The following is a 26,758-nucleotide window of genomic DNA, read 5'->3' on the forward strand; positions in this document are numbered from 1 at the left end:
GCTTTTTCTCTAGTGACTCAAAGCGCTTTACATAGTGAAACCCAATATCTAAGTTACATTTAAAGCAGTGTGGGAGCAGGTGGGTGAAGTGTCTTGCCCAAGGACACAACGGCAGTGACTAGGTTGGCAGAAGCGGGAATCGAACCTGCAACCCTCAAGTCGCTGGGACGGCCACTCTACCAACCGAGCTAAACCGCCCTAAATAAATAAACATCACATTTTCAAAAGTCATTGGGGAGTCATGATAGAAAATAATTGAGAAGCCCTGCATTTTTTATTTTTTTTTCAATGTCAGTATATTTTTATGTAAAAAATGTATTTTTTTAATGTAATCTTTATCAGTGTGAATAGTGTTACTCCTTGTTTTAACAAAAAAAAATTCCCATTTTCCCTATCGATCCATCTATCATGTACTTGGTGTTTTGTTTTTTCATCACACCATGAACCATTGACATTAAAATTCTCCAAACTTTACAAAATGTTGTCCTATATGTGTGTGTTGAGCCTCAGTGTGTCCCTAATAAAGTGGCCCTGGCAAAGTGATGTCATCAGGCCTTACCTCTGGGACGTCTTCTTGTACTTGCGCCTGGCAGAGATAAACACAGAGTTATATTTGGGTGGATGGAAATAAAAGTGTAACAAATGCAAAGTACTTCTTCCCAGAAAGGTAGTAGAGTCACGAATACAAAGGCGATTTATTGTGATGAATGTATTCCTATTACATAAATGGGGATCAGCCATAACGTAAACAGTCGAGTGAACCACTGTACAATTACTTAAGTAGATGATGTAAGAAGAAATAGTGAGAACATAAAACATGAGCATCCTATTGCACACGTGCACACAACCACTCCACTCTGACGTCCGACACGCATATCTTGTGTAGAGGGAGCCCACGCAAGCAACACACGCCTACTATCACTTTTTCTGACATTCGGCCTGAAACACACCCACACCTGCACAGCCCGCTGCTTAAAAAGCTCATTTCACACACTCTCTCTCACACACACACACACACACACACACACACACACACACACACACACACACACACACACACACACACACACACACACACACACACACACATTCTTGTATTTCTTATCTTCTTGAGACCTCCGAAAAATGCCTACCTCTGTAGGACCACCCTTTCTAGATATATAAAGAGTTGTATTTACAACATTAATAATATATACATACTATGCAAATATGAAATAGGTAAGCTTTTAGTAATTTTTTTATTTGTATTATAATTTTTTTGTTTGTAATTGATTTTTAATATGCATTATTCACTTCCAAGTTATTGCAGTATGTCTCTATATACATTTGTATTTCTATGTTTTATTAATTTTAGCCAAAGGTGGTGCATTTCAATTCCTTACACACACTTGTTGTTACATATGTTGGCCAGAAAGGGAGCACTTCAAATTTTTACACACACTTGTTATTTCATATGTTGACCAGAGGGGGGAGCACTTGTAAAACCGACGCACAGTCAATTTTAAAATTCCCACCTTTTTGGAACCGCCCTCATTTTGATAGATTTCACCACCGGGGGTGCAAATGAGATTTCTATTTTTTGTTTTTTCTAATGTGCTTAAGGCCGATGACAAAGGTGTCAGGGACCACAGATGGCCCCTGTGCCGCACTTTGGGCAACCCAGCTGTAGAAACTAACTGTTATGGCCACCATAGTCTTAGTAGTGTAGTGTATTTGTTCATCTTATGCTCACATATGGGACGCGGGTTGTCTTTTGTTAGCACTGAAAGTCGTAAAATCACCTGTTCGTCTTACGGGTTTTTTCCGGGATGAATATGGAAGTCCTTCTTTAGCTGCTATCTTGTTTTATTGCTGCCTTTGCTCCTGTCACTGTTTACTTTTGGATGCACATGAAATCAACCAAAAAATCCTGACTTTGGAGCAATGTTCACAGACTCTAGTATATGGCTCTCTATTCGATGCATTGGTTTTCCGTATTGGGACCATGATTTCGGTCCTAACTTGTTCACCGGTCCTCATATGGAAGATACTTTTCCTTGTTGATGTCTCAAGAAGGGTATAGATACAAGAACACACACACACACACACACACACACACACACACACACACACACACACACACACACACACACACACACAAACACACATTCTTGTATATCTTATCTTCTTGAGACCTCCGAAAAATGCCTACCCCTTTAGGACCACCCTTTCTAGATATATAAAGAGTTATATTTACAACATTAATAATATATACATACTATGCAAATATAAAAAGGTAAGCTTTTAGTCAATTTTCTATTTTTATTATTATTTTTTTTGTTTGTAATTGATTTTTAATATGCATTATTCACTTCCAAGTTATTACAGTATGTCTCTATATACATTTGTATTTCTATGTTTTATTAATTTTAGCCAAAGGTGGTGCATTTCAATTTCTTACACACACTTGTTGTTACATATGTTGGCCAGAAGGGGAGCACTTCAAATGTTTACACACACTTGTTATTTCATATGTTGACCAGAGGGGAGGGGGGCACTTTTAAAACCGACGCACAGTCAATTTTAAAAATCCCACCTTTTCGGAACCGCCCACATTTTGATAGATTTCACCACCAGGGGTGCAAATGAGATTTTCTATTTTTTTGTTTTTTCTAATGTGCTTAAGGCCAATGACAAAGGTGTCAGGGACCACAGATCCCCTGTGCCGCACTTTGGGCAACCCAGCTGTAGAAACTAACTGTTATGGCCACCATAGTCTTAGTAGTGTAGTGTATTTGTTCATCTTATGCTCACATATGGGACGCGGGTTGTCTTTTGTTAGCACTGAAAGTCGTAAAATCACTTGTTCGCCTTACGTTTTTTGTTCCCGGGATGAATAGGGAAGTCCTTCTTTAGCTGCTATCTTGTTTTATTGCTGCCTTTGCACCTGTCACTGTTTACTTTTGGATGCACATGAAATCAACCAAAAAATCCTGACTTTGGAGCAATGTTCACAGACTCTAGTATATGGCTCTCTATTCGATGCATTGGTTTTCCGTATTGGGACCATGATTTCGGTCCTAACTTGTTCACCGGTCCTCATATGGAAGATACTTTACCTTGTTGATGTCTCAAGAAGGGTATAGATACAAGAACACAAACACACACACACACACACACACACACACACACACATTCTTGTATTTCTTATCTTCTTGAGACCTCCCAAAAATGCCTACCCCTTTAGGACCACCCTTTCTAGATATATAAAGAGTTGTATTTACAACATTAATAATATATACATACTATACAAATATAAAAGAGGTAAGCTTTTAGTACTTTTTTTATTTTTATAATTATTTTTTTGTTTGTAATTTATTTTTAATCTGCATTATTCACTTCCAAGTTATTGCAGTATGTCTCTATATACATTTGTATTTCTATGTTTTATTAATTTTAGCCAAAGGTGGTGCATTTCAATTTCTTACACACACTTGTTGTTACATATGTTGGCCAGAAAGGGAGCACTTCAAATTTTTACACACACTTGTTATTTCATATGTTGACCAAAGGGGGGGGCACTTTTAAAACCGACGCACAGTCAATTTTAAAAATCCCACCTTTTTGGAACCACCCTCATTTTGATAGATTTCACCACCAGGGGTGCAAATGAGATTTTCTATTTTTTTGTTTTTTCTAATGTGCTTAAGGCCGATGACAAAGGTGTCAGGGACCACAGATGGCCCCTGTGCCGCACTTTGGGCAACCCAGCTGTAGAAACTAACTGTTATGGCCACCATAGTCTTAGTAGTGTAGTGTATTTGTTCATCTTATGCTCACATATGGGACGCGGGTTGTCTTTTGTTAGCATTGGAAGTCGTAAAATCACTTGTTCACCTTACGTTTTTTTTTCCGGGATGAATATGGAAGTCCTTCTTTAGCTGCTATCTTGTTTTATTGCTGCCTTTGCACCTGTCACTGTTTACTTTTGGATGCACATGAAATCAACCAAAAAATCCTGACTTTGGAGCAATGTTCACAGACTCTAGTATTTGGCTCTCTATTCGATGCATTGGTTTTCCGTATTGGGACCATGATTTCGGTCCTAACTTGTTCACCGGTCCTCATATGGAAGATACTTTTCCTTGTTGATGTCTCAAGAAGGGTATAGATACAAGAACACACACACACACACACACACACACACACACACACACACACACACACACACACACACACACACACACACACACACACACACACACACACACACATCAAAGGCCCTTACTCCCAAGTGGTATTCAACTTTAGATTGACAACATGAAGGCGGGGATTGAAATTGCACTCAGGCCAAATTCGCAGCACTTAGCTTGATTTGTTTCTCAATCGTTCTTTGTGCCGCCTGGACCGCCGCCTTTGGCTACACGGTTAAGAGTGTATTCGATAAAAAAATTTTTTTTAAATAAAATCAATCATGTGAGCGCCACCAAGTGACTGAAATACATGGCATGGAAACACCTGTCAGGTTTATGTCGACCAGGCTTGTTTAAGACTTGTGATTAAATAGATGAACAGGAAGTGGCAGTTATGATCGTCCCCAGCTTCCTTACTTCCTCTCCTTTCCTGCACCTCTACTACCCCCATTCAGCTGACTTGTGTGTCAACAAAACAGTGTCGTATGATTGGATTACGCCGTATAATAATAAGGGCGTGGGTTGAAATCCTACGGATGACTGACTTACACACGTCATGTTGCCAGTTTATGTTTTTCCATATATTACTATTATTTGAAACCAAGTGGAGGAGTTCAAGTACCTAGGAGTCTTGTTCACGTTACTTTTGTATGTACATGAAATCAACAAAAAAATCCTGACTTTGGAGCAATGTTCACAGACTCTAGTATTTGGGTCTCTATTAGATGTAATGGTTTTCCGTTTACCGTGCCATCTCCGGGTTGGGGAGGAGACCCTGCCCCAAGTGGAGGAGTTCAAGTACCTAGGAGTCTTGTTCACGAGTGAAGGAAGAGTGGATCGTGAGATCGACAGGCGGATCGGTGCGGCGTCTTCAGTAATGCGGACGCTGTACGGATCCTTGGTGGTGAAGAAGGAGCTGAGCCGGAAGGCAAAGCTCTCAATTTAACGGTGGATCTACGTTCCTATCCTCTCCTATGGTCATGAGCTTTGGGTTATGACGGAAAGGACAAGATCACGGGTACAAGCGGCCCAAATGAGTTTCTTCCGCCAGGTGGTGGGTCTCTCCCTTAGAGATAGGGTGAGAAGCTCTGCCATCCGGGAGGAACTCAAAGTAAAGCCGCTGCTCCTTCACATGGAGAGGAGCCAGATGAGGTGGTTCGGGCATCTGGTCAGGATGCCACTCGAACGCCTCCCTAAGGAGGTGTTTAGGGCACGTCCAACCGGTAGGAGGCCAAGGGGAAGACCCAGGACACATTGGGAAGACTATGTCTCCCGGCTGGCCCGGGAATGCCTCGGGAGAGGGAAGTCTGGGCTTCCCTGCTTGGGCTGCAGCCCCCATTACCTGACCTCGGATAAGCGGAAGAAGATGGATGGATAATCTACTATGTCCCTCACTTTTTCTGGCTCAACTTTTGAAAGATGAGGTGCTAAGGAGAGTAAAAGCTACTTCTTAACTACAAACCCTGTTTCCATATGAGTTGGGACATTGTGTTAGATGTAAATATAAACAGAATACAATGATTTGCAAATCCTTTTCAACCCATATTCAGTTGAATGCACTAAAAAGACAATATATTTGATGTTCAAACTCATAAACCTTTTTTTTTTTTTGCAAATAATAATTAACTTAGAATTTCATGGCTGTAACACGTGCCAAAGTAGTTGGGAAAGGGCATGTTCACCACTGTGTTAAATCACCTTTTCTTTTAACAACACTCAATAAACGTTTGGGAACTAAGGAGACACACTTTTGAAGCTTTTCAGGTGGAATTCTTTCCCATTCTTGTTTTATGTACAGCTTAAGTTGTTCAACAGTCCGGGGTCTCCGTTGTGGTATTTTAGGCTTCATAATGCGCCAAACATTTTCAATGGAAGACATGTCTGGACTACAGGCAAGCCAGTCTAGTACCCGCACTCTTTTACTATGAAGCCACGCTTTTGTAACAAGTGACTTGGCATTGTCTTGTCAAGATAACGTTGCTTGAATGACAACATATGTTGCTCCAAAACCTGTATGTACCTTTCAGCATTAATGGTGCCTTCACAGATGTGTAAGTTACCCATGCCTGGGCCACTAATGCACCCCCATACCATCACACATGCTGGCTTTTCAACTTTGCACCTAGTACAGTCCCGATGGTTCTTTTTCTCTTTGGTCCAGAGGACACGACATTCACCGTTTCCAAAAAACAATTTGAAATGTGGACTCGTCAGACCACAGAACATTTTTCCACTTTGCATCAGTCCATCTTAGCTGAGCTCAGGCCCAGCGAAGCCGGCGGCGTTTCTGGGTGTCGTTGATAAAAGGCTTTGGCTTTGCAAAGTAGAGTTTTAACTTGCACTTACAGATGTAGCGACCAACTGTAGTTACTGACAGTGGTTTTATGAAGTGTTCCTGAGCCCATGTGGTGATATCCTTTACACACTGATGTCGCTTTTTGATGCAGTATTGCCTGAGGGAACGAAGGTCCGTTATATCATCGCCTACGTGCAGTGATTTCTCCAGATTCTCTGAACCTTTTGATGGTATTATGGACCATAGATGTTGAAATTCCTAAATTTCTTGCAATAGCCCGTTAAGAAATGTTGTTCTAAAACTGTTCGACAATTTGCTTACAAAGTGGTGACCCTCGCCCCATCCTTGTTTGTGAATGACTGAGCATTTCATGGAAGCTGCTTTTATACCCAATCATGGCACCCACCTGTTCCCAATTAGCCTGCACACCTGCGGGATGTTCCAAATAAGTGTTTGATGAGAATTCCTCAACTTTATCAGTATTTATTGCCACCTTTCCCAACTTATTTGTCACATGTTGCTGGCATTAAATTCTAAAGTTAATGATTATTTGCAAAAAAATTTGAACATCAAATATGTTGTCTTTGTAGCATATTCAACTGAATATGGGTTGAAAAGGATTTGCAAATCATTGTATTCTGTTTATATTTACATCTAACACAATTTCCCAAGTCATATGGAAACGTGGTTTGTAATATGATCAGTACGGATGTCCCAACCAGATATTGAGGCTGACGTGTTTATGGAAAGCCACTGGAATCCGTGCTCCCTTGCAAAGTAAATAAGGGTCAATTTGTAATGCTGTCTGCGTCTTGATCAGTGAATGTCACCGCACGTTACGCTGCATAATTGACCGCCACAGAGCGAATTCAAGAACTGTCCAAAGCGAATGCGCTGGCTGTCTATCTAACGGGTGATTGGTGTGCCTTGTGGGCTCCTTCATGCTGTGACACGTGCGCCATTCCCGCCACCGCCATACAACTCTTGAAAGATAAGATGACAGGGCATACAGTAAATGTCACCGCGCGGCTATCCTATATATCAACACGGCATGCGGGGTCAACCCTGGCCTTGCTGATAGCATCAATATCTGTGGCCAGATCTTCAGTTAAAGGGGAACATTATCGCCAGACCTATGTAAGCGTCAATATATACCTTGATGTTGCAGAAAAAAGACCATATATTTTTTTAACCGATTTCCAAACTCTAAATGGGTGAATTTTGGGCGAATTAAACGCCTTTCTGTTAATCGCTCTCAGAGCGATGACGTCAGAACGTGACGTCACCTAGGTAGTCAACGCCATTTTTCTCCACCACATTACACACACAAGTTAAATCAGCTCTGTTATTTTCCGTTTTTTCGACTGTTTTCCGGTACCTTGCAGACATCATGCCTCGTCGGTGTGTTGTCGGAGTGTGTAACAACACGATCAGGGACGGATTCAAGTTGATTTACGTAGAATGTGCATCAATTAGCACGGCATGCTAATCAATGCTAACATGCTATTTAGGCTGGCTGTATGTACATATTGCAGCATTACGCCTCATTTGTAGCTGTATTTACATCCAGCCTTTCTCTCCACCCAAATTTAATGCCAAACAAACACTTAGCAATCGACGGATTTAAGTTGCTCCAGTGTCAAGAGATGCGAAAGTCATTCATTTGGTTTTTACCGGCGATGCTACGACAGAGATGGCGGTTTAGCTCGGTTGGTAGAGCGGCCGTGCCAGCAACTTGAGGGTTGCAGGTTCGATTCCCGCTTCCGCCATTTTAGTCGATGCCGTTGTGTCCTTGGGCAAGACACTTTACCCACCTGCTCCCAGTGCCACCCACACTGCTTTAAATATAACTTAGATATTGGGTTTCACTATGTAAAAAGCGCTTTGAGTCACTAGAGAAAAGCGCTATATAAATATAATTCACTTCACTTCAGATGACAAGAATGTCTGGATATCCTGCGACACTCAAAGCAGATGCATCCTCAACGATAAAGTCAAAGAAATCACAAAGGTGAGTTTTGTTTTTGTTATTGACTTTTGTGCTAATCAGACATATTTGGTCGCGGCATGACTGCCAGCTAATCGATGCTAACATGCTATTTAGGCTAGCTGTATGTACATTTGAAACCATATTTACATCAAGCATTTCCTTCCACCCACATTTAATGCGAAACAAACACTTACCAATCGACGGATTTAAGTTGCTCCAGTGTCGCATGCGAAAGTCCTGATCGTTTGGTCCGCACATTTTACCGGCGATGCTAACGCAGACATCACCGAATAGCGTCAATAGCTATTCGCCCAATAGCTTCAGTTTCTTCTTCAATTTTGTTTTCGCTATCTGCCTCCATACTCCAACCATCCGTTTCAATACATGCGTAATCTGTTGAATCGCTTAGGCCGCTGAAATCCGAGGCTGAATCCGAGCTAATGTCGCTATATCTTGCTGTGGTAACCGCCATGTTGTTTGTACTGGCATCGCTATGTGACGTCAAAGGAAAATGAACAGTGGCTTCGCACATAGCGAAAATCAAGCACTTTAAAACTTTTTTTAGGGATATTCCGGGACGGGTAAAATTTTGAAAAAAAACTTCGAAAAATAAAAGAAGCCAATGGGAACTGATTTTTATTGGTTTTAACCCTTCTGAAATTGTGATAATGTTCCCCTTTAAAGGGGAACATTATCAGCAGACCTATGTAAGCGTCAATATATACCTTGATGTTGCGGAAAAAAGACCATATATTTTTTTAACCGATTTCCGAACTCTAATGGGTGAATTTTGGGCGAATTAAACGCCTTTCTGTTAATCGCTCTCAGAGCGATGATGTCAGAACGTGACGTCTCCTAGGTAGTCAACGCCATTTTTCTCCACCACATTACACACACAAGTTAAATCAGCTCTGTTATTTTCCGTTTTTTCGACTGTTTTCCGGTACCTTGCAGACATTATGCCTCGTCGGTGTGTTGTCGGAGGGTGTAACAACACGATCAGGGACGGATTCAAGTTGATTTACGTAGAATGTGCATCAATTAACACGGCATGCTAATCGATGCTAACATGCTATTTAGGCTAGCTGTGTACATAATTGCAGCATTATGCCTCATTTGTAGCTATATTTACATCCAGCCTTTCTCTCCACCCACATTTAATGCCAAACAAACAGATTTAAGTTGCTCCAGTGTCAAGAGATGCGAAAGTCCCTCGTTTGGTTTTTACCGGCGATGCTACGACAGAGATGGCAAGAATGTCTGGATATCCTGCGACACTCAAAGCAGATGCATTCCCAACGATAAAATCAAAGAAATCACAAAGGTGAGTTTTGTTGATGTTATTGACTTATGTGCTAATCAGACATATTTGGTCGCGGCGTGAGTGCCAGCTAATCGATACTAACATGCTACGCTAATCGACGCTAACATGCTATTTACCGACGGTGCTCGTCGGTGTGTTGTCGGAGGGTGTAACAACACAAACAGGGAGGGATTCAAGTTGCACCACTGGCCCGAAGATGCGAAAGTGTCTGCCGCCAGACCCCCATTGAATGTACCAAAGTGTCTCCACATTTTACCGGCGATGACAGACATGGCACAGAGATGTATGGATAACCTGCAGATGCATTTGCAACGATTAAGTCAACGAAATCACAAAGGTGAGTTTTGTTGATGTTATTGACTTATGAGCTAATCAGACATATTTGGTCGCGGCATGACTACCAGCTAATCGATGCTAACATGCTATTTAGGCTACCTGTATGTACATATGAAACTATATTTACATCCAGCGTTTCCTTCCACCCACATTTAATGCGAAACAAACACTTACCAATCGACGGATTTAAGTTGATCCAGTGTCAATGCGAAAGTCCTGATCGGTTGGTCCGCACATTTTACCGGCGATGCTAACGCAGACATCGCCGAATAGCGTCAATAGCTATTCGCTCAATAGCTTCAGTTTCTTCTTCAATTTCGTTTTCGCTATCTGCCTCCATACTCCAACCATCCGTTTCAATACATGCGTAATCTGTTGAATCGCTTAGGCTGCTCAAATCCGAGGCTGAATCCGAGCTAATGTCGCTATATCTTGCTGTGGTAACCGCCATGTTGTTTGTACTGGCATCGCTATGTGACGTCAAAGGAAAATGAACAGTGGCTTCACACATAGCGAAAATCAAGCACTTTAAAGCTTTTTTTAGGGATATTCCGGGACGGGTAAAATTTTGAAAAAAAACTTCGAAAAATAAAAGAAGCCAATGGGAACTGATTTTTAATGGTTTTAACCCTTATGAAATTGTGATAATGTTCCCCTTTAAGAGGAATGTGATCTCCTTCAAGAGCGCCTGAAGGAGGCCCAAGAAACATGGCGTGATCGTCATGGGGCCGACTGTCCATCAAATATACAGGCAGGACGGACGGCTGTGATGGAGTTCATGACGGTGACAAAACATAAGCGACGCAGAAGTCTGCCAGGAAAGATGGACGATGGCGGTCATTCAAGGGGAGGTAAAAAGAAAAAAAACAAAAAAGAAAACAGATTGATAGCATGATACGCCGACTGTAGCAAATACCCTCCCGTCCTGGCTGGGGGAGAATGACGCAGGCAAAAGTGCATAAAAGATAATTGCCACTTCATCTGGGGTTGTGGGAGCGAGGAGAGGTCAGGGGAGTGATGATTGCTTGGCACATGCGAGGAGCCCCCTTTTAAAAGGCACGGCCACTTTAAAATAGCCAGTAAAAATGTCAACGCTCAGAGGTCCTCCTTTTTAACGCGGGACTGAAAAGAGAATTGGCAAGAATGAGGAGGAAACGACGACGGAGGGCAAAGTAATCCCCGTAAAAATCCCCCTTGTACCACGACGATGAAAATGGAACCATTAGCGTTATTATTGATGAACCGCTGTAAAATTCCCAGTGGTTAGTATTACTGTACAAATGTCACTGATCGTAACACGATGATTAATTACCCAACTTGTGGTAAAATGATAGTTTTCATTTCCTGGAGAAGCATTTAGTATGCTAATCATTGGCTACAAACCCCGTTTCCATATGAGTTGGGAAATTATGTTAGATGTAAATATAAACAGAATACAATGATTTGCAAATCCTCTTCAACCCATATTCAGTTGAATATGCTACAAAGACAACATATTTGATGTTCAAACTGATAAACTTTTTTTTTTGTGCAAATAATCATTAACTTTAGAATTTGATGTCAGCAACACGTGACAAAGAAGTTGGGAAAGGTGGCAATAAATACCGATAAAGTTGAGGAATGCTCATCAAACACTTATTTGGAACATCCCACAGGTGTGCAGGCTAATTGGGAACAGGTGGGTGCCATGATTGGGTATAAAAGCAGCTTCCATGAAATGCTAAGTAATTCACAAACAAGGATGGGGCGAGGGTCACCACTTTGTAAGCAAATTGTCGAACAGTTTTAGAACAACATTTCTCAACGAGCTATGGCAAGGAATGTAGGAATTTTACCATCTACGGTTTGTAAAATCATCAAAAGGTTCAGAGAATCTGTAGAAATCACTGCACGTAACTGATGATATTACGGACCTTTGATCCCTCAGGCAGTACTGCCACAAAAATCGACATCAGTGAGTAAAGGATATCACCACATGGGCTCAGGAACACTTCATAAAACCACTGTCAGTAACTACAGTTGGTCGCTACATCTGTAAGTGCAAGTTAAAACTCTACTATGCGAAGCGAAAGCCATTAATCAACAACACCCAGGAACGCTGCCGGCTTCGCTGGGCCCGAGCTTATCTAAGATGGACTGATGCAAAGTGGAAAATATTCTGTGGTCTGACGAGTCCACATTTCAACTTATATTTGGAAACTGTGGACGTGGTGTCCTCCGCAACAAAGAGGAAAATAACCATCCGTGACGGTATGGGGGTGCATTAGTGCCCAAGGCATGGGTAAGTTACACATCTGTGAAGGCACCATTAATGCTGAAAGGTCCATACAGGTTTTGGAGCAACATATGCTGTCATCCAAGCAACGTTATCATGGACGCTCCTGCTTATTTCAGCAAAACAATGCCAAACCACGTGTTACAACAGCGTGGCTTTGTAGTAAATGAGTGCGGGTACTTTCCTGGCCCGCCTCCAGTCCAGACATGTCTCCCATCGAAAATGTGTGGCGCATTATGAAGCGTAAAATACGACTGTTGAACAACTTAAGCTGTACATCAAGCAAGAATGGTAAATAATTCCACTTTCAAAGCTTCAACAATTAGCTTCCTCAGTTTCCAAACGTTTATTGAGTGTTGTTAAAAGAAAAGGTAATGTAACACAGTGGTGAACATGCCCTTTCCCAACTACTTTGGCACGTGTTGCAGCAATGAAATTCTAAGTTAATTATTATTTGCTAAAAAAAAAAATAGTTTATGAATTTGAACATCAAATGTGTTGTCTTTGTAGTGCATTCAACTGAATATGGGTTGAAAAGGATTTGCAAATCATTGTATTCCGTTTATTTTTACATCCAACACAATTTCCCAACTCATATGGAAACGGGGTTTGTACGTTCCCATCCTCACTTATGGTCATGAGCTTTGAGATATGACTGAAAGGACAAGATCACGGGTACAAGCGGCCCAAATGAGTTTGGGTCTCTCCCTTAGAGATAGGGTGAGAAGCTCTGCCATCCGGGAGGAACTCAAAGTAAAGCCGCTGCTCCTCCACATGGAGAGGAGCCAGATGAGGTGGTTCGGGCATCTGGTCAGGATGCCACCCGAACGCCTCCCGAGGGAGGTGTTTAGGGCACGTCCAACCGGTAGGAGGCCACGGGGAAGACCCAGGACACGTTGGGAAGACTATGTCTCCCGGCTGGCCTGGGAACGCCTTGAGGGCTCATATTTTAGGGCACCAAGGGAAGTTACAAAATGAGGCTAAACCTCATTTTACTATATTATTTTACTATTTTATTCAACTCAAAGACTTCTATGAAAAATACAAACGAAGGACCCAGATTTCCCTCGCCCGGACGTGGGTCAACGGGGCCCCCCCCTGGAGCCAGGCCTGGAGGTGGGGCATGATGGCGAGCGCCTGGTGGCCGAACTTGGGCACAGCCCGAAGAGGCAACATGGGTCCCACTCCAATGGGTTCACCACCCATAGCAGGGGCCATAGAGATCGGGGGCAATGTAAGCTGGCCGGCCGCCGAAGGCAGGGCAATTGGCGGCCCGATCCTCTGCTACATAAGCTACGAGGCCACGGAGAAGACCCAGGACACGTTGGGAAGACTATGTCTCCCGGCTGGCCTGGGAACGCCTCGGGATTCCCCGGGAGGAGCTGGACCAAGTGGCTGGGGAGAGGGAAGTCTAGGCTTCCATGCTTAGGCTGCTGCCCCCGTGACCCGAGCTCGGATAAGTGGAAGAAAATGGATGAATGGATGGGCACATTAAATCAACAAGAAATCCTGATTTTGGATCAATTTTCACAGACTGTAGTATTTGGCTCTCTATTAGTTGAAATGGTTTTCTGTGTTGGGACCAGGATTTTGGTCCTGACTTGTTCACCTGTCCTCATATGGAAGATACTTTTCCTCGTTGATGTCTCAAGAAGGGTATAGATCAGGGGTGTCAAACTCAAATACAGAGTGGGCCAACATTTTAAACGGAACAAAGCCGCGGGCCAAGGTTGAACAAATTAACCTTTTAATAGGGACCCAAACAAGTTTCGCATTAAATATTGAACAAGCAAGGCTTATATAACTTTATAGTGACATGCAAAATCGAGTTTCAAATAATAATAATAATAAAAAAATATCAATGGCATATCAAATAAAATTTAAATAAAAATTGAATGCCTCTTTTTGGCGGTGTGGTTGAGGTTAGACGGTGGTTTGGTGATAGCGGGGGGGTGTATATTGTAGCGTCCCGGAAGAGTTAGTGCTGCAAGGCGTTCTGGGTATTTGTTCTGTTGTGTTTATGTTGTGTTACCGTGCGGATGTTCCCCCGAAATGTGTCATTCTTGTTTGGTGTGGGTTCACAGTGTGGCGCATATTTGTAACAGTGTTAAAGTTATTTATACGGCCACCCTCAGTGTGACCTGTATGGCTGTTGACCAACTATGCCTTGCATTCACTTGTGTGTGTGTATAAGCCGCATATATTATGTTACTGGGCCGGCAAGCTGTTTGTATAGAGCAGAGGTAGGGAACCTGTGGCTCTTTTGATGACTGCATCTGGCTCTCAGATAGATCTCAGCTGACATTATTAACACCAGACCTGGGCAAATTAAGGCCCGGTGGCCACATGCGGCCCGTTAAGCTTTTCAATCAGACCCGCTGGACATTCCCAAATATATTTTTTTAGATCTTTAAGATGGAAATTGTAGCTGCCATTATGATGTGCAGTGATGTTTTCAAATTATCCTAAATCTTGAACTGTACAAAGTATTTCAATGGTTGAAATCTGCTCTTTTGCATGATATACTAGTTACTGTGGTAATTTAATGAGTTACTATGCTAATTTAATTAGTTACTATGGTAATGTAAGTCACGGCAGCTCAGACGAGGCACCAAGCAGTGTGGGCGGTGAGCGTTTCCACAGAGTGTTTCCAGAGCGGTCAACCTGAAATGTGGGTGTCAGGGACCGACGCGGAAAGACATTTTTACAACAAAGTTCTAAAGTTTAGTGATGTATCAGTTATATCAGATTGTAAGCGGGTTTTTTTTTACCCTTCACTTTCATATTTTGTTGCATTTTTGTTGCGTTTTGCTTGATTGTAAAATATGTCGATCGAGAGTGGGTGTGACGTTCATATGTTGTCAATATTCAGTGTTTTATTGTTCATAGTTAATATTGTAAACCCCACATGCTTTATTTTCATGTACATTCTGGGTGTCTCGTTCAGTAAAAAAAAAATTGAAATTTCACTCCGTTTTTTTAAGACAGTCTCTCATATCTTTTTTAGTATTCAATCCGACATTGTGAGTTTTTGTATTAGTGTTCCTTAAAATCAGATTTTCCCGGCCTCGCAGACACATTTTTTTCTCTAAATTTGGCCCCCGAGTTAAAATAATTGCCTGGGCCTGCTTAACACGATAAGTAATAAATAATTCCGCTGGCAATTGCAGTGTTAAAAGTAATGTTAAAAATATAAAACATTCTCATGCATTTTAATCCATCCATCAGTTTTCTACAGCACCTGTTCAAGAAGTCGCATCAGTGGTAAGAAGTGTTTTATTTATTATTGGTTAGCTTCAGAATAAAAATGTTATACAAAAAATGAAGACTTATTGTACTCTAAAAATGTTGGTCTTACTTAAAAAATGCATGCATTTAGTTGTATTTAGTGTTAAAAATTATTATATGGCTCTCACGGTAATAAACGTAAAAATATTTGGCTTTCATGGCTCTCCCAGCCAAAAAGGTTCCCGACCCCTGGTAAAGAGGAAAAGCGGATGTGGTGACAGGTTGTAGAGTGCCTTTAGAGCCCACCCCAAATATTGTTGTCCAGGATGAAATTCGGGAGGGGCACTGAACTTCGGGAGTCTCCCGGGAAAATCGAGAGGGTTGGCAAGTAAGAGTGTTAGCGGTGAATGTGGTGTTACAGCGGCGGGCCAGCTCTAATGTTAATTTGATATTGCCTCAAGGGCCAAGTGAAATTACACGGCGGGCCAAATTCAGGCCAGAGTTTGACACCCATGGTATAGATCAGGGGTAGGGAACCTATGGCTCTAGAGCCAGATGTGGCTCTTTTGATGACTGCATCTGGCTCTCAGATATATCTTAGCTGACATTGCTTAACACGATAAGTCAGTGTTTTTCAACCTTTTTTGAGCCAAAACACATTTTTGCCATTGAAAAAATTCTGAGGCGCATCACCAGCAGAATACATTTAAATTTTTTAACTCAGTAGCTGATATTGACAAAAAAAAATAGTTCTCGCAATAGCTCTTGTCTCTATGTAGGTGTACTGTCAAGCCGTAACTCATTTTGAGTTTTTTCTGTGTTTTCCTGTGTGACTTGCGCTCCTATTTTGGTGGCTTTTCTTCTTTTGTTGGTGTTTTCCTGTAGCAGTTTCATGTCCTCCTTGAATGCTATTCATCGCACCTGCTTTGTTTTTTACAATCAAGACTAAGTTGTGCGGACACACTCCTTCTTTGTGTGGACATTGTTGATTGTCGTGCCTTGTACGGATGTACTTTGTGGACGCCGTCTGCTCCGCACACTGTAGGTCTTTGCTGTCGTCCAGCATTCTGTTTTTGTTTACTTTGCAGCCAGTTCAGTTTTAGTTTTGTTTTGCTTCAATCCCTTTTCTTAGCGGCACTCGCCTTTTGTTTATTTTTAGTTTAAGTGTTAGATACCTTTTTACCTACGTACTGCCTCCCGCATATTGTGATCACGACATACCATGTTCCCGACATCTACAAAAGCAATTAGCTAACTGCTGCCACCTGCTGATATGGAAGAGTATTACACACTTACTCTGCCGAGCTCTAGACAGCACAGACACTCAATAACAGCACATTTTTGAATGATAGTTACAGGTTTGCAAAAAATATTATCAACCCAACTGGGTGAAATTACATAATGTCTCCCACGACACACCAGACCAGGGGTCGGGAACCTTTTTGGCTGAGAGAGCCATGAAAGCCAATTATTTTAAAATGTATTTCCGTGAGAGCCATATCATATTTTTTAACAGTGAATACAACTAAATGTGTGCATTTTTAAGTAAGACTAACATTTTTAGAGTATAATAAGTCTCTTATTCTTTTTAGTAACATTGTTATTCTGAAGATAACCAATAATAAATCAAATGTCATGTCTGTTGATCATGTTTTTGTTTGGCCATGTGCTGTTTGTCTTTTGGACTATTTAAATTCCTGTTTTTTTCCACTCCCTTGTCTGGTTTCTTTGGTTACTCCATTTGTCCACCTGTCTCTGGTGGACAAAATGCCCGCTCACCTGCTTTCCGAGCACTAATCAGAGGCAGAATTTAAGCTTGTCTTTGCCAGTCAGTCGCCCTGGCGTCAATGTGATCTTTTCTTGCTCTGTGCTGACTTGTTTCATGCTTTGCCATAGTTTCGTGCTTCATGCCATGCCAAGTAAGTTTTGTTTGATTTATGTTCATAGTCTGTTTATGCGTTAGCTTTGTTCCTTATCCCAAGTTGTGACTCCACTTTGAGCGATTTTTGTGTGTATCTTTTTTTAGTTTAAATTAAATCTTGTTTTTACCTAAATTAGTCCGTCTGCCTTCCTGGGAGAACGACCCCCCCCCATCGTGACATAAAATACTTCTTACCATTGATGCGACTTCTTGAACAGGTGCGGTAGAAAACAGATGGATGGATTTAAATGCATGGGAATGTTTTATGTTTTGCACGTTATTTTTAGCACTGTGATTACCAGCAAAATTATTCATAACTATCGCGTTAAGCAATGCCAGCTAAGATTTATCTGAGAGCCAGATGCAGTCATCAAAAGAGCCACATCTGGCTCCAGAGCCATAGGTTCCCTAACCCTGCACCAGACTGTATCTCACGGCTTATAGTGTGCCGCGGCACAGTGGTTGAAAAACAACACCAATGAGTAATGAATAATTCCGCTGGTAATCACAGCGTTGAAAATAACGTTCAAAATATAAAACATTCTCATGCATTTTAATCCATCCATCCGTTTTCTACCGTTCCTGTTCAAGAAGTCGCATTAAGGGTAAGAACTATTTTATTCATTAGCTTCAGAATGGGGCGGTATAGCTCGGTTGGTAGAGTGGCCGTGCCAGCCACTTGAGGGTTGCAGGTTCGATTCCCGCTTCCGCCATCCTAGTCACTGCCGTTGTGTCCTTGGGCAAGACACTTTACCCACCTGCTCCCAGCGCCACCCACACTGGTTTAAATGTAACTTAGATATTGGGTTTCACTATGTAAAGCGCTTTGAGTCATTAGAGAAAAGCGCTATATAAATATAATTCACTTCACTTCAGAATAACAATGTTATTAAAAAGAAGAAGATACTTATTATATTCTTAAAATGTTGGTCTTACTTAAAAATGCACACATTTATTTGTATTCAGTGTTTAAAATTATTATATGGCTCTCTCGGAAATACATTTTATAATATTTTGCTTTCATGCCACGGGGAAGACTCAGGACACGTTGGGAAGACTATGTCTCCCAGCTGGCCTGGGAACGCCTCGGGATCCCCTGGGAAGAGCTAGACGAAGTGGCTGGGGAAAGGGAAGTCTGGGTTTCCCTGCTTAGGCTGTTGCCCCCGCGACCCGACCTCGGATAAGCGGAAGAAGATGGATGGATGGCTGGATGGATGGATGGATGGATGGATGGATGGATGGGCTCTCTCAGGCAAAAAGGTTCCCGACCACTGGTATAGATGAATAATTCCCTAATAATAGATGAATTTCCCTTGGCCTCAGTCTGCACCCCCACTCCAGGGCCCAGGCTAAGACCGATTTTTATTTTAATTTTATTTTAATCTTCTATTCTTTTCTTCCCCCCGCTCCCCATGTTTACCTGTATGTCATCTTTTTTGTAAGGGGCGCTGGAAGCCGGCAGACCCGTCAGCGATCCTGTTCTGTCTCCCTGTAATGTTTGTCTGATCTTGAATGGGATTGTGCTGAAAATTGTAATTTTCCTGAAGGAACTCTCCTGACGGAATAAATAAAGTACAATCTAATCTAATCTCGATATATCGCACACACACACACACACACACACACACACACACACACACACACACACACACACACACACACACACACACACACACACACACTGTTGAGAAGAATAAGCAGACTGTGCTCATACTCACAGTCCTCGGAGTCTGAGCCAAATCTTTTCAATTTGTTCGGGCTGGAGGTACTTCAGGGACGTGCTTTCAAACTCCTCGATCTCTTTGGTGGGTGACTCCATGTCACACTCACAGGGGGCTCAGAGAGGAGCAGGAAAAACAAAGTTGAATCCTCCTCACGAGTGAGTGGTTGCGGGAAGAGAGCGAGCTGTTCTTCATTCACATGGACTCACATGAAGCATTCTTCCTTCCCGGCCTGTCCTCCCCAGCTCGTCCACATGTGAGAGAGTCTTTCAGCCGGCGTCACAGCCCCTCAAACCCTCACTTCTCTGCCGTGTGAGCGCAGGGGTCCTGGAGCCGTGCCATGCTCACCCAGCAACGCCGAGATGCAGACGGCAGAGCAGCGCAATCCGGGATTAACGCGCAGCGCCGAGGGGGAGGGCGGAGGGGAGGATGGAACAGCGGGAGTCAAAGAGTGGGAGGAGCCTAACGCGGCAACCTGCTTGCCTTTCATCCTATGGAAACGGCGGGAGATGATGGTGAGGCGGAAGTGGAGAGGAGCGGGAGACCTTTAGGCGAGGACATGGCGGTGCTACTATTTACAAATACAACAAGATGTGGTTCGCATGAGGCTGGATTTAAAGTCCTACTGAAAGCCACTACTAGCCACCACGCAGTCTGATAGTTTATATATCAATGATGAAATATTAACATTGCAACACATGCCAATACGGCCTTTTTAGTTGACTAAATTGCAATTTTAAATTTCCCGGGAGTTTCGTCTTGAAAACGTCGTGTAATGATGACGTGTATGCAAGACGTCACGGGTTTTAAGGAAATATGAGCGCTGCACACACACACACAGCTAAAAGTCGTCTGCTTTAACGGCATAATTACACAGTATTTTGGAGATCCGCGCTGAAAAAAAGAACTCATATGATTTACTTGAAAAAATGTTTTGTAAGTATTTGCACGCAAATGATTTAAGTAAAAATTTAATGCTGCAATATCAAGTAACACTCACTTGCCAGTATCAAGTAAATTCTATTTACCATATAACATAACAGTTGTGAAGATATTAAGTAACTTAATTACATCCAAGTTTTAAGTTTTATTTATTTAAACAAATTAAGTAAAGTCTACTTGTTTTTCATCGGCAGAAACATAATTTTACTCAAAATTTTAAGAAAATTACATCCAAGTTTTAAGTTTTATTTATTTTAACAAATTAAGTCAAGTCTACTTGTTTTTCATCGGCAGGAATTTAATTTTACTCAAAATTTTAAGAAAATTACATCCAAGTTTTAAGTTTTATTTATTTAAACAAATTAAGTAAAGTCTACTTGTTTTTTATCAACAGAAACATAATTTTACTCAAAATTTTAAGAAAATTACATCCAAGTCTTAAGTTTTATTTATTTAAACAAATTAAGTAAAGTCTACTTGTTTTTCATCGGCAGGAACATAATTTTACTCAAAATTTTAAGAAAATTACATCCAAGTTTTAAGTTTTAATTATTTAAACAAATTAAGTAAAGTCTACTTGTTTTTTATCAACAGAAACATAATTTTACTCAAAATTTTAAGAAAATTACATCCAAGTCTTAAGTTTTATTTATTTAAACAAATTAAGTAAAGTCTACTTGTTTTTCATCGGCAGGAACATAATTTTACTCAAAATTTTAAGAAAATTACATCCAAGTTTTAAGTTGTATTTATTTAAACGAATTAAGTAAAGTCTACTTGTTTTTCATCGGCAGGAACATAATTTTACTCAAAATTTTAAGAAAATTACATCCAAGTTTTAAGTTTTATTTATTTTAACAAATTAAGTAAAGTCTACTTGTTTTTCATCGGCAGGAACATAATTTTACTCAAAATTTTAAGAAAATTACATCCAAGTTTTAAGTTGTATTTATTTAAACAAATTAAGTAAAGTCTACTTGTTTTTCATCGGCAGGAACATAATTTTACTCAAAATTTTAAGAAAATTACATCCAAGTTTTAAGTTTTATTTATTTAAACAAATTAAGTAAAGTCTACTTGTTTTTCATCGTCAGGAACATAATTTTACTCAAAATTTTAAGAAAATTACATCCAAGTTTAAAGTTTTATTTATTTAAACAAATTAAGTAAAGTCTACTTGTTTTTCAACGGCAGGAACATCATTTTACTCAGAATTTTAAGAAAATTACATCCAAGTCTTAAGTTTTATTTATTTAAACAAATTAAGTAAAGTCTACTTGTTTTTTATCGGCAGAAACATAATTTTACTCAAAATTTTAAGAAAATTACATCCAAGTCTTAAGTTTTATTTATTTAAACAAATTAAGTAAAGTCTACTTGTTTTTCATCGGCAGGAACATTATTTTACTCAAAATTTTAAGAAAATTACATCCAAGTTTTAAGTTTTATTTATTCAAACTAATTAAGTCAAGTCTACTTGCTTTTCCATCGGCAGGAACATCATTTTACTCAAAATTTTAAGAAAATTACATCCAAGTTTTAAGTTTTATTAATTTAAACAAATTAAGTAAAGTCTACTTGTTTTTCATCGACAGGAACATCATTTTACTCAAAATTTTAAGAAAATTACATCCAAGTTTTAAGTTTTATTTATTTTAACAAATTAAGTAAAGTCTACTTGTTTTTTATCGGCAGAAACATCATTTTACTCAAAATTTTAAGAAAATTACATCCAAGTCTTAAGTTTTATTTATTTAAACAAATTAAGTAAAGTCTACTTGTTTTTCATCGGCAGGAACATTATTTTACTCAAAATTTTATGAAAATTACATCCAAGTTTTAAGTTTTATTTATTTAAACAAATTAAGTAAAGTCTACTTGTTTTTTTATCGGCAGGAACATAATTTTACTCAAAATTTTAAGAAAATTACATCCAAGTTTTAAGTTTTATTTATTTAAACAAATTAAGTAAAGTCTACTTGTTTTTTCATCGGCAGGAACATAATTTTACTCAAAATTTTAAGAAAATTACATCCAAGTTTGAAGTTTTATTTATTCAAACAAATTCAGTAAAGTCTACTTGTTTTTCATCGGCAGGAACATCATTTTACTCAAAATTTTAAGAAAATTACATCCAAGTTTTAAGTTTTTATTTATTTAAACAAATTAAGTAAAGTCTACTTGTTTTTCATCGGCAGGAACATAATTTTACTCAAAATTTTAAGAAAATTACATCCAAGTTTTAAGTTTTATTTATTTGAACGAATTAAGTAAAGTCTACTTTTTTTTCATCGGCAGGAACATAATTTTACTCAAAATTTTAAGAAAATTACATCCAAGTTTTAAGTTTTATTTATTTAAACAAATTAAGTCAAGTCTACTTGTTTTTCATCGGCATGATCTTAATTTTACTCAAAATTTTAAGAAAATTACATCCAAGTCTAAAGTTTTATTTATTTAAACAAATTAAGTAAAGTCTACTTGTTTTTCATTGGCAGGAACATAATTTTACTCAAAATTTTAAGAAAATTACATCCAAGTTTTAAGTTTTATTCATTTAAACAAATTAAGTAAAGTCTACTTGTTTTTCATCGGCAGGAACTTAATTTTACTCAAAATTTTAAGAAAATTACATCCAAGTTTTAAGTTTTATTTATTTAAACAAATTAAGTAAAGTCTACTTGTTTTTCGTCGGCAGGAACATAATTTTACTCAAAATTTTAAGAAAATTACATCCAAGTTTTAAGTTTTAATTATTTAAACAAATTAAGTAAGGTCTACTTGTTTTTTATCGGCAGAAACATCATTTTACTCAAAATTTTAAGAAAATTACATCCAAGTCTTAAGTTTTATTTATTTAAACAAATTAAGTAAAGTCTACTTGTTTTTCATCGGCAGGAACTTAATTTTACTCAAAATTTTAAGAAAATTACATCCAAATTTTAAGTTTTATTTATTTAAACAAATTAAGTAAAGTCTACTTGTTTTTCAACGGCAGGAACATAATTTTGCTCAAAATTTTAAGAAAATTACATCCAAGTTTTAAGTTTTATTTATTTAAACAAATTAAGTAAAGTCTACTTGTTTTTCATCAGCAGGAACATCGTTTTACTCAAAATTTTAAGAAAATTACATCCAAGTTTTTAGTTTTATTTATTTAAACAAATTAAGTAAAGTCTACTTGTTTTTTTATCGGCAGGAACATCATTTTACTCAAAATTTTAAGAAAATTACATCCAAGTCTTAAATTGTATTTATTTAAACAAATTAAGTAAAGTCTACTTGTTTTTTTATCGGCAGGAACATCATTTTACTCAAAATTTTAAGAAAATTACATCCAAGTCTTAAATTGTATTTATTTAAACAAATTAAGTAAAGTCTACTTGTTTTTTTATCGGCAGGAACATCATTTTACTCAAAATTTTAAGAACATTTTATATACCGTATTTCCTTCAATTGCCGTCGGAGCGCTAATTATTTTAAAACCTCTTCTCACTCCTGCTCTTGCAATGGCGTGCAGTAAAAAATTTAGTGTGATAAAAAAAGACTTTAAAAATAATTATTCTGCGGCCGCGGCCCGGTGGTTAGCAACCACTGCTCTTCAGCGTGCCGGAAGGACACATGCGTTTCGCTGCTTCTATTGTGAGATTGCAATGCGTACTTAGTCAACAGCCATACCTTTTACACTGACGGTTGTGATATAAACAACTTTAACATTCGTACTAATATGCGCCACACTCTGTGAACCCACACCAAACACATTTCTGGAGAACATCGACTCTGTAACACATAAACGCAAGATAAGAACTACCCATAATGCCACCTTGTAGTGCTCTGTGAAGTGATCCTAACGGCCGGAGCAGAGCCAGACGGCCAGAGCCTGTTGTGCTGTGTGCAGATTTTCAGAGTAAAGTTTATGTAATATTTTTAGGTTTATGTATGTACAACTATTAAACATTTTAATAGTATGAGGAAACATAAGTAAAACTTACTCTTCCCCCATAATTCATGTATTACGTTAATAAAATGTTTAATTTTACTTAAGAAACTCTAGTTCTTACTGAATGTTAAAAATATTAGGTATAAATTATGACAGTTACTCTAATAGAGTTTACAGCACCAAAAAGTCACTTTTTTCAGTGTGCGTTGCTGAATCTTTTGCAATTTGTTCAATTAATATTGGAGAAGTCAGATTAGTAAGACGGAGTTGGGAAGCTTTAGCCTTTAGCCACACAAACACACGGTGATTCCTTGTTCAAAATTCCTGGAGGTGAAACTTGACTATGGATCAGAGCGCGGTCAAGCCAACATGGATCCCGACCACATGTCAACCAGCAGGTTTCGGAGAGAAAATTGTGGTTAAAAAGTCAGTTCTTACTGGAGAAAAGCTGAGCTTGTGCCGTCCATAGCTGCCGTCGACTCCCCTGAGACACTGTGCGTCAGGACACCCTTCCGACTATCAGGTACTATTAAACTCACTAAAACACTAGCAACACAATAGAAAGATAAAGGATTTCCCAGAATTATCCTAGTAAATGTCTCTAAAAACATCGGAATCCGTCCCAATGCAATCGCGTTTTGTTTTTTTTAACTTATTTTTTTTTTCTAGTCCGTCGCTATCAATATCCTCAAACACAAATCTTTCATCCTCGCTCAAATGAATGGGAAAATTGTCGTTTTCTTGGTCCGAATAGCACTTTTTGTTGGAGGCCCCCCATTAAAAATAATGTGAATATGTGAGGAGCCCCCACTCGTGTGACATCATCGTTTGCGACTTCCTGTAGAGGCAGGGCTTTTCTCTTAAAGGGGAACATTATCAGCAGACCCATGTAAGTGTCAATATATACCTTGATGGTGCAGAAAAAAGACCATATATATTTTTAACCGATTTCCGAACTCTAAATGGGTGAATTTGGGCGAATTAAACGCCTTTCTGTTTATCGTGCTGGAGGCGATGACGTCAGAATGTGACGTCGCCGAGGTAACACCGCCGCCACTTTCATTTTCAACACATTGTGTCTGAACTCTGTTATTTTCCGTTTTTTCGACTATTTTTTGGAACTTTGGAGACATCATGCCTCGTCGGTGTGTTGTCGGAGGGTGTAACAACACTAACAGGGAGGGATTCAAGTTGCACCACTGGCCCGAAGATGCCAAAGTGTCTGCCGCCAGACCCCTATTGAATGTGCCTGAGTGTCTCCACATTTTACCGGCGATGACAGACATGGCACAGAGATGTATGGATAACCTGCAGATGCATTTGCAAAGGTGAGTTTTGTTGGTGTTGTTTACTTATGTGCTAATCAGACATATTTGGTCGCGGCATGACTGCCAGCTAATCAATGCTAACATGCTACGCTAATCGACGCTAACATGCTATTTACTGGCGGTGCTAAAGCAGACATGGCACAGAGATGTATGGATAACCTGCAAATGCATTAGCAACTATAAAGTCAACGAAATCACAAAGGTGAGTTTTGTTGATGTTGTTTACTTATGTGCTAATCAGACATATTTGGTCGCGGCATGACTGCCAGCTAATCAATGCTAACATGCTATGCTAATCGACGCTAACATGCTATTTACTGGCGGTGCTAAAGCAGACATGGCACAGAGATGTATGGATAACCTGCAAATGCATTTGCAACGATAGTCAACGAAATCACAAAGGTGAGTTTTGTTGATGTTGACTGCCAGCTAATCGATGCTAACATGCTATGCTAATCGACGCTAGCATGCTATTTACTGGCGGTGCTAAAGCAGACATGGCACAGAGATGTATGGATAACCTGCAGATGCATTTGCAACTATATTACGTTTCCTTCCACCCACATTTAATGCGAAACAAACACTTACCAATCGACGGATTTAAGTTGCTCCAGTGTCAAAAGATGCGAAAGTCCTGATCGTTTGGTCTGCACATTTTACCGGCGATGCTAACGCAGCTATTTGGCCATGCTATGGCTATGAATAGCGTCAATAGCTATTCGCTCAATAGCTTCAGTTTCTTCTTCAATACTTTCATTCTCCAACCATCTGTTTCAATACATGCGTAATCTGTTGAATCGCTTAAGTCGCTGAAATCCGAGTTTGAATCCGAGCCAATGACACTATATCTTGCTGTGGTATTCCCATTGTTTGTTTACATTGGCAGCACTGTATGACATCACAGGGAAATGGATAGTGGTTTCGCAGATAGCAAAAATAAGGCACTTTAAAGCTTTAATTAGGGGATATTCCGAGACCGGTAAAATTTTGAAAAAAACTTCAAAAAATACAACAAGCCACTGGGAACTGATTTTTATTGTTTTTAACCCTTTTGAAATTGTGATAATGTTCCCCTTTAACACCAAAAGTTGCAAACTGTATGGTGGATGTTCTCTACTAAATCCTTTCAGCAAAAATATGGCAATATCACGAAATGATCAAGTATGACACATAGAATGGACCTGCTATCCCCGTTTAAATAAGAAAATCTAATTTCAGTAGGCCTTTAAGGCAAGGTAAAAATCAAAATGAAAAAAGTTAGTAGATTTTACGTCAAATATTGTCA

General features: G+C 39.6%; 1 protein-coding gene across 4 annotated transcripts in view; it reads right to left on the bottom strand.

Moving 5' to 3' along the window:
- Positions 1-26,758, bottom strand: part of pde1cb (phosphodiesterase 1C, calmodulin-dependent b) — a 316,561-nt gene that overhangs the window by 194,143 nt on the left and 95,660 nt on the right. For 2 of the 4 annotated variants that reach the window (XM_061921038.1, XM_061921039.1), the window contains exon 4: positions 560-586. The exons of 1 other annotated variant lie outside the window; for it this stretch is intronic. In XM_061921038.1, the coding sequence (XP_061777022.1) occupies positions 560-586 (27 nt within the window). Of the gene's footprint in view, positions 1-559; positions 587-19,260; positions 19,675-26,758 lie in introns of those variants that run through there. One more of the 4 variants, XM_061921041.1, reaches the window with a different exon arrangement.

Source organism: Nerophis ophidion, linkage group LG14 (assembly GCF_033978795.1).
Source record: "Nerophis ophidion isolate RoL-2023_Sa linkage group LG14, RoL_Noph_v1.0, whole genome shotgun sequence".
Classification (NCBI taxonomy): Eukaryota; Metazoa; Chordata; class Actinopteri; order Syngnathiformes; family Syngnathidae; genus Nerophis; species Nerophis ophidion.